Genomic DNA, 9,252 nt, shown 5'->3' on the forward strand with positions numbered 1-9,252 from the left:
GAGTATTAATGGGCCTTAACATCTTATACAGACTCTAAAACACGTCATGGCAATTCCAACTTTCCATGAACTCAGAGCAGGAGAGACTCAGAAACATGTGGGGTCTCGCAAAGCTCCCCCTGGTGTGTGCTGTTGCTTAACTTGGCACCAGAGTTGCGGGTTAATCCCAGCACAGAGCGTAGTGCAGCCACTTGCTACCTGCAGTAGGTGACTCGGAACTATCACCTGTAGCTGCTCACAGGGTGCAGTACATCAGCAGGAGCAAGCAGCTGCCTGCATTCATAAGAAAAGTGGATTAGACAATTCAAGTCTCCCAGTAAAGAAGACCTATTATCTTTCAATTTCAGGAACATTTTCAAGCAAAGCTTTGCTATTACTTCTTAATTTTCTACTTCAGTTTGTATGTAGGTATAGTCTTGTGACTAACCTCAAGTTTGTTTAAATTGTTAAAACAAATTTGGTGTGTTCGGTGTCTTGTATTCCTCAATGAAATCATTATTTTCTCTTCTTATTATTTTTGTATTTTTGTATGTATCTTTTATATATATTATTTTGTATGAGATATAAATGCATGATCGTAATCATTATTAATCACTATAATTTGATAAACTTTTTGAGGCCATACCGATTATAATGTGGGTTTATCTTAGTGCAATGTCCTCTTGCACTTTTAAAACAAAGCTCCTGATGTAAAGATATTGTTATTTTAAAGTGAGTATAAAGCACTGTGCTGTAGCTTTATTATTCTGATAAATGATCAAGTCTTTTTCCCTAATAATTTCTAGCTTTAACGGAAGCAAATTTCATAACAGAATATAGAAAATGTATAACAAAGCAAAAGCAACAGTAAGATATTTATTTCTAGCCCATTGTACATTTAAATTTATTTAAAACACGCATTATCATTTTGAGGTAAGTCCCGTCTGTGCCTATTTTGTTAAGCGACAAACCCACAGCCAACATCACACTGAGCAGGGAAGAACTGAAAGCATTTCCACTTAGAACTGGAACCAGACAAGGTTGGCCTCTATCACTGCTTCTATTCAACTTAGTGCTGGAAGTCCTGGCCAGAGCAATCAGACAAGAGAAGCAAATCAAGGGCATCCAAATGGGGGCAGAAGAGGTCAAACTATTGCTCTTTGCTGACCATATGATTTTATATCTAGAAAAACCCAAATATTCTGCCATGAGACTACTAGAATTGATAAACAAATTCACCAAAGCCTCAGGTTACAAAATCAATGTACAAAAATCAGTAGCATTCCTATATGCCAATAACAGTCAAACTGAGAACCAAATCAAAGACTCAATACCCTTCACAATGGGAACAAAGAAAATAAAATACCTAAGAATATATTTAACTAAGGAGGTGAAAGACCTCTACAGGGAGAACTATGAAACACCGAGGAAGGAAATAGCAGAGGACTTAAACAGGTGGAAAACCATACCATGCTCATGGGTCGGCAGAATCAACATTGTTACAATGTCTATACTGCCCAAAGTGATCTACATATTCAGTGAAATCCCTATTAAAATATCAACATAATTTTTTACAGACTTAGAAAAAATAATTCTATGCTTTGTATGGAACCAGAGAAGACCCCATATAGCAAAAGCAATCTTAAGCAAAAAGAAGAAATTGGAAGGCATCAATTTACCAGACTTCATGCTATATTACAAGACTATAGTAGCCAAAACAGCGTGGTACTAGCACAAGAACACAGACACAGACCAATGGAACAGAACTGAGAACCCAAATACAAATCTATCCTCATACAGCCATCTGATCTTTGACAAAGCAGACAAAACATACACTGGGGAAAAGAATCCTTATTCAGTAAATGGTGCCGGGAAAACTGGGTAGCCACATGTAGAAGACTGAAACAGGATCTGCACCTTTCACCTCTCACAAAAATCAACTCACCATGGGTAACAGACTTAAACCTAAGGCATGGAACTATTAGAATTCTAGAAGAAAATGTTGGAAAAACTCTTACAGACATTGGCCTAGGTAAAGAATTTATGAAGAGGACCCCAAAGGCAAACACAGCAACAACAAAAATAAATAAATGGGACCTGATCAAATCAAAAAGCTTCTGCACCACCAAGGAATCTATCACAAGAGCAAACAGACAACCTACAGAATGGGAGAAAATATTTGCATGCTACACATCCGATAAAGGGCTGATAACTAGAATCTACATAGAACTCAGGAATATCAGCTAGAAAAAATCAAACCACCCTATCAAAAAGTGGGCAAAGGACATGAACAGAAACTTTTCAAAGGAAGATTGACTAATGGTGGAGAAACATATGAAAAAATGCTCAACATCTCTAATCATCAGGGAAATGCAAATCAAAACCACAATGAGATATCACTTATCTCCAGTGAGAATGGCCTTTATCAAAAAGTCCCAAAACAATAAATGTTGGTGTGGATGCAGAGAGATAGGAACACTCATACAGTGCTGGTGGGACTGCAAACTAGTACAACCTCTGTGGAAAGCAATATGAAGATACCTTAAACAGATACAAGTAGAACTACCATTTGATCCAGCAATCCCATTACTCGACATCTACTCAAAGGAAACAAAGACACTCTGTAAAAAAGACATCTGCACTAGAATGTTTATAGCAGCACAATTCACAATTGCAAAGATGTCGAAACAACCCAAGTGCCCATCAATACATGAGTGGATTAATAAAATTTGGTATATTTACACCATGGAGTTTTACTCAGCCACAAAAAACAATGGTGATCTAGCACCTCTTGTATTATCCTGGATAGAACTGGAGCCCATTCTACTTAGTGAAGTATCCCAAGAATGGACAAACAAGCACCACATATACTCATCATCAAATTGGTATTAACTGATCAACACTTAAGTGCACATATAATAGCAACATTCATCGGGTGTCGGGCAGGTTGGAGGGGGAGGAGGGGATGGGTATATTCACACCTATAGGCACGTCTGGGGGATGGACATGCTTGAAGCTCTGATTCAGGTGGGGCAAAGGCAATATACATAACTTAAACATTTGTACCCACATAATACGCTGAAATAAAAAAAATTCTGAGGAAGGAGCCTAGTGACCTTTTTTTTTTTTTTTTTTTTTTGTTACCAGCTCTACATGTTATTTGGACACACACTTAAGTTTGGGAACTGCAGCTCTGAAAGACCATTGTACTTCCCCAAATAATCACTGAGAAGTAGTGATTTGTAATTTAAGAGAACTTGCTTGTTTCTGATTTCTACTATTCTCCCAGTATTGTAGCTCTGAGAATATGCTTCTCCTTATCTCAAAGTTGGCCTTGAGAGGGTGGTACAGGAGTTGTTTTAGGGCGCTGAGGACTGGCGGTTGGCCAATGACACGTGAGCGAGGAGGAGTGGATGTGATAGTACAAGCTCAGACTGAGGTCTTTAAATTGGCCAGGCTTTCATGAGTAGCTTTAGTTTTCAAGCCAAGACCTGCTAAAATGGGGTAAATGAAGAAAAGAAGGTTTAGGTTTACATTATTCTTATTATTTTCAACTTCACCCGGCATCCCAGCCACTCCAGGAAGTACCTGAGGGGCTGGATGGCCAAGTCTGGCTCTGAGGACTGTGCAGTCCCACAGCTCCTACTGGGTGTGCGTTTTCCTCCACGTAACGTAACGTCTCTGCAGTTAGTAATCTCATTCTCTATGATGTGCTACTGTGTATCTCTCCAGCTGATTTATCGCAGGCTCTTTAGCCTTATTTAAATAATCATGTAGCTTAATTTATTTAATCCATTGTAAATTGCAGAGCTTACTGAAAACATAGAGCTCCAACATTTTCATATGTTTTTATTACCACAAGTGCTGCCATCTATTCATACAGCACATTATTATTTGCAAAGCATTTTCACACGTCTCTTTCTTCCCTGGGCCCACACAGCAGCCGCACGTTAGTGGGGAGGCGTGGGCAGAAGAGCAGCGGGGCCAGCACAGGGTCGCCACGCTGGGCACTGCCCGCTCCTGCTCCCTCTGTGTGGCCGCAGGAAGGTCGAAACCGGAGGTTTGCACATTAGCACACTCCTGCATCTAGGGGAGCAGTTCCTGAGAAGCGAAAGAAAGAGACTTTCTTTACGCTTTGAATTCAATTTTGTTTGATTTGAGGGAAGGGATAAAATAAACAACAGTCTTCTTTCTCTGCATGAAGATATTCCGGCTGCCACTTTGAGCTCTAATCAACCTAAACTGATGTTTTGCTTATTAATTTGTATCTTGGTTGGCTCTCCTGGGAAATCCACGGGCACCTAGGCTTTCATTATTTAAGTACCCACTTAATCCTTTTTCTCATCATTACATCTGTTTAAAAGTAGACTTTTAAAATGAGAAAATGGTTCTTTTAATCTAAACTTAGAACCTTGGAGAAAATGTGGAAAACATACTAAGGTTTCTATAGTCACTAATTTAATTGAAATCAGATGGGCGCACCGATAAAACAAGAAAACAATCTTGATGAAGTGCGGTGCATTACTGACACAAACCCTGCATGAAAATGTCTTATGTTGTTTCCAAATCACTCTTAGTCCTGAGTATCTCCCAGGTTTGTGTTTATAACTCTTGTGGTTTGTAACTGCTGCAGACTAACTTTGCAAACTGGAAATGACGTGCTTGCTGTTTTGTTGAACACTACCTGCTGTCAAATAAACAGAAAAGAGACCAATAATGAAGGACAGCAAGGGAGTCATGATGTGCTTTCATTGGGAGGCAGAAATTTTCTGCATACACAGTTTTTATTTATTTATTTTTCTTGTAGAAATATAGACTTCTGGATTTTTTAATGTCTTTTTTTTTCAAAACCACGGTGCTGAAATCTTTAAGTTTACATAGTAAATGCTCTATATTGCAATATGTTTTTATGTACAGTAATGGGCCTATCACTGACTTACAGCAATTCAATTATGATGCCTTGGTGTTTTCTTTGTGTTTGTTTTGTTTGGGGTTTGATGAACTTTTTGAATCTACACATTTATAGTTTTCATCTAATTTAGAAAAGTTTTGGCCACTTTTCTGCAAATACCTTTTTTTTGTCTTTGGCTTCTCTCTCCTCTTTTCTGAAATTTCAATTACAGGCTTGCCAGCCAGCTTGATATTGCCTTATGGATTACTCAGACTTTGATAGCTGCTTTTTTATATGCTTCAATTTGTATAGTTGATGCCACTGTATCCACAAGTTCACTGACCCTTCCTTCTGCCATGCTTAGTTTGCTTTTGGCCTCAACAAAGATATTTTTAATTTCATGTTGAAAATTTCAAGTTCTATTTGTTTGTATGTTTGTACACATTTTTCCTGTCTTTTTTTTCTCTTTATTTTTATTATTATTATTTTCAAAGTCCTGAGTTTTTTTTTGCAATAGCTGTTAAGGAACTTATTCCAGTATTTCTATCAGTTTTTGGTTTTAGTAAATAATTTTTATCCAGATTATGGATCACAATTTCTGTTTGTATGTTTTTTGTTCTTTCCTTTTTTGGGCACACGACTATTTTTCATTAGATGTCATTGCATTTATTCTGCTGTTGAGTATCTGTATTTTGTTATCTTTATAAAATTTCGAGATTCGTTTGGCAGGGAGTTAAATTGTTCGTTTCTGTTATTAAGCTTTTCAAGGGTGGATTTGAAGCAGTTAGAATTGCCAGATAAAATATAGGAAGCCCAGTTAAATTTGAAATTCAGATAAACAACAAATCATTTTTTAGGGCAAGTATGCCTCATGCAGTACTTTAAATAAAAATCGGGGCATTAGGTTGAAACTTCAAATGCAATATTTGATATATTAAAAAATGCTGTTTATCTGAAATTTAAATGAACTAGGCATTCTGTATTTTTATCTTCTACATTTGGGCACCCTGGTGTTGTCTATTGGGAGTCTCTGGTACTGACCCAGGTACTCACTACATCTCTCTACTCCGGCTGGTTTGAAATTGATCATCTCCCACCCTCCCTGACCTCCAGGCATTTTTCAGCTTACAACTTGCTGACTGTCTCTCTTTGCCCGACCTTGTGGATTTTCATCCTACACTGTGTAGCTTAGTCTTCAGACAGAGACTTAAGAGTAACCTTATACACATTTCTTGGAATCTGTATTAGTTTCACATGGCCGTTACAACAAATCATCCCATACTTGATTGTTTAAAATAATGGAATTTAATTCTCTTATGGTTCTGGAGGCCAAAAATCTAAAATCAGCATCACTGGGCTGGACTCCAGGTGTCAGTAGGGCCAACTCCCTCTGGAAGCTCTAGGGGAAGATCCACCCTGAGTCTTCCAGCTGCTGGTGGCTCCTGGCCTCCCCGACTCGCAGCCGAATCTGCCCAGGCTGTGCCTCCCCGGCCGTGGTCCCTTCTCCACGTCTGTCTGTGCCAGATATCCGGATGTCCCTCTGCCTGTCTTATAAAGACTGAAGACTTACGACTGAATTTAGGGTTGACCTATATAATTTAAAATAATCTTCTTTTCTCAAGATCCTTAATCATATCTGCAAAGAATCTTTTTATATAAACTAATATTCACAGGTTCCAAGCATTAGGACCTGGTACAGCTGGAAACTGCTGTGGAGACCACTGCAGACTCCGCCTTTGGGCAGCTCTGTCCACTCTGGCATTCCAGCTTCTCCAGCACATCCAAACTGTCATCTCCGCTCAGAGAGACTCTGCTCTGCTTGGGTTCCCCTTCCTTGTGTTGCAGTTCAGAACATGCCTTTCAGGCAGAAAGCAGGGTGAAATTAGAAATTTCTTATTTATTTGCTCAATGAATTCTTGAAAAACAGGAAGTCTGTGCTGGGTGATTAAGTTAAAATGCATCTGTTAGGGTGAGCCCTAATTCAATATGTAATCCAATATGACTGCTGTCCCTGTAATTTACAGTTGCTACAAAAACATATCTAGGAATAAATTTAACCAAAGAAGTGAAAAAATTTCTGCAAATATAAAACACTGTTGAAAGAAATTTAAGAGGACACACTAAAAATATGGGTAGATATTCCATGCTCGTGGATTGGAGGAGTCAATATCAACTCCCTGTATGTGTAATTGGGAAACTGACCCAGCAAGACGGGGTGAACCAGTAGTTTACTCACCGCCACACAGCAGCCCCCCAGTCCCCCCTCTACAACACAAAAGAAATGTTAAGAATGAATGCAGAGTAGCAAACTTTAAATTTTGCTAAAAAGGACCTTAGAAAGAGGCTTACTATAACCATTTTAATAAAGAGAAGTTAATTTAGTTGAGAAGGTGCCAATAAGACATCATTTCAGAGTAAAGTTTCATGATTTCTAGGAAACTGATGCTATCTGTAATTTTTTCCCTGATATGAACTGGTATCATTTTGCCATGAATCGGCACCAGTCTAGACAGTGTTCGGGAATAACTAGTCTAGACCAGTGGTTCTCAAACTGCATGCATGAGCATAACCCGTGGGGCCAGTTCACGTAGACTGTGGGGCCCCACCCACAAAAATTTCTGATTCCACAGGTCTGCTTGTGGCCCGAGGACCTGCATCTCTAACAGGTTCCCGGGTGATGCCGGTGACACCACGTGTTCAGGACCACACTTGGAGAACTGAGGTTCTAGGTAATTCCTAATATCCTTACCGTACAAACTTTCATGATTGTACAGATTCTTCTAGCATTAATTGTTAAGCAAGTTATAGCAAAAATAGTTATAAATGAATGATGTATTTGCTACCTCCTAAAGATTTTTCAGTATCAAGATTTTAAAAGTCAATTTATATAATGTATTCAACTTGTATTAAATACTAGGAAATGAGCTTAAATATTTTTTGCTACACAAGAGCTACAAAATATTCAGTATTTGCACAATTAAAATTTAAGAACACCATACCCAATGAAAAGTAGGTTGCACAAACATTCTCTTGTAAATATATTTTTAAAGTTCAGAAATCTGAAATCAGAAAAAATTACCATAAAATGATTCTTTTAAGGTCTTGTGTGTAACATTGGTTTTGGCTTTTGAACTTTGCATGTGATTTATACGAAAGGGAAATAAATGGCTGCACAGAGCTTTCTATTCAATTTTAAATAAAGTGAATTCTTTTGAGAAGCATATTTTTCTAACTAGTAATATAGAAGCATTTCAGCATATAAACACTCTGTAATTATTTGCTTTCAAAACTAGACAAGGAGACAATCCAGCGTAATTAATAGTGTTGCAATATAACTTTACTGGCAGTGCGTAAATGCCAAGGGCAGGGCATCTGACCTTAGCACTGTAATCTCACAGACATTTCTCATCACACCCTGCGCCCCGTCTAGGAAGCAGACCGAACAAGCCGAAGGAGCAAGATACCCACCTTCTAGTGTGCAGCTGTTACCTTGACAACTGGTAATTGGTATTAACCGTTATTTCATTTGTAAAGTGAACTGATTTTTTTTTTTAAACAGGCACCTTATTAACGGCAGTTAGTTTAAATATGTAATTGTGGGCATCTCAGCACAATGGTTATTTTACATGCAGATGGCTGAAAATGTCTCTGTAATAGCTTTTTGTGATTTTAAATACAATATCTGTTCATCAAGCAAATGTATTGCACTTAACTTTCTGAGGGTTGGGAGTATGAAAATAATTTCCTTTTCTTACTTGTCATCTTTTTCTTTTCCCAAGTTTTATCATCTATGTATATTTGTACTTGGATTTTTAATTTTTCTTTTACAACTATTTATTTTAGCAGATTATGTTTTAGAGAAATGGTATAGGTAGACATTCAAATAAGCAACTTAAAGAAAAGTATACTACAAAAGGTTACTTACAGTTTATGTTTCTGACATTAATATACATGATAATTTTCTTGTGGATCTAAAGCTTTGGATGACGAGTTGATAAATTTTACGACATCCTTGTAGGAAATAATTGAGCAGTATGTATTCTTGTTGGACAAAGGCACAGTGTTAACCTTAGGTAGAGCTTTCACATGATCAAAGAATAAGAAAAAGAAAAAGTAAATACCAGTGGGGTCCCCATTATCATTCTTTACGACTGTGACACACAGCTGTAAAAGACATGTTGCTTCAGAGGATGTTGCCTTTCTATTGATGACAGATTTCACCCAGACATCAAAGGATATTCTAGTTATCACTTCTAATATTTCAAATGCTGTGTTTTGGTTAAAATACTTAATTGGAAGTGGCCCTAAAACAGGAACAAAAAAAAATCTGTTGAATCAATAGCTTCATCCAAGTGAGAAACAGTGATTGTGTCAGAGGAGAA

General features: G+C 37.8%; 1 protein-coding gene across 1 annotated transcript in view; it reads right to left on the reverse strand.

The window, feature by feature from the left end:
* ANXA10 (annexin A10) overlaps positions 1 to 4,065 on the reverse strand; it is a 56,729-nt gene extending 52,664 nt beyond the window's left edge. The window contains exon 1 of the mRNA XM_045552647.1: positions 3,916 to 4,065. Within this exon, the coding sequence (XP_045408603.1) occupies positions 3,916 to 4,065 (150 nt within the window). The remainder of the gene's footprint in view (positions 1 to 3,915) is intronic.
* Positions 4,066 to 9,252: the final 5,187 nt, after the last annotated feature.

Source organism: Lemur catta, chromosome 5, assembly GCF_020740605.2.
Source record: "Lemur catta isolate mLemCat1 chromosome 5, mLemCat1.pri, whole genome shotgun sequence".
Lineage (NCBI taxonomy): Eukaryota > Metazoa > Chordata > Mammalia > Primates > Lemuridae > Lemur > Lemur catta.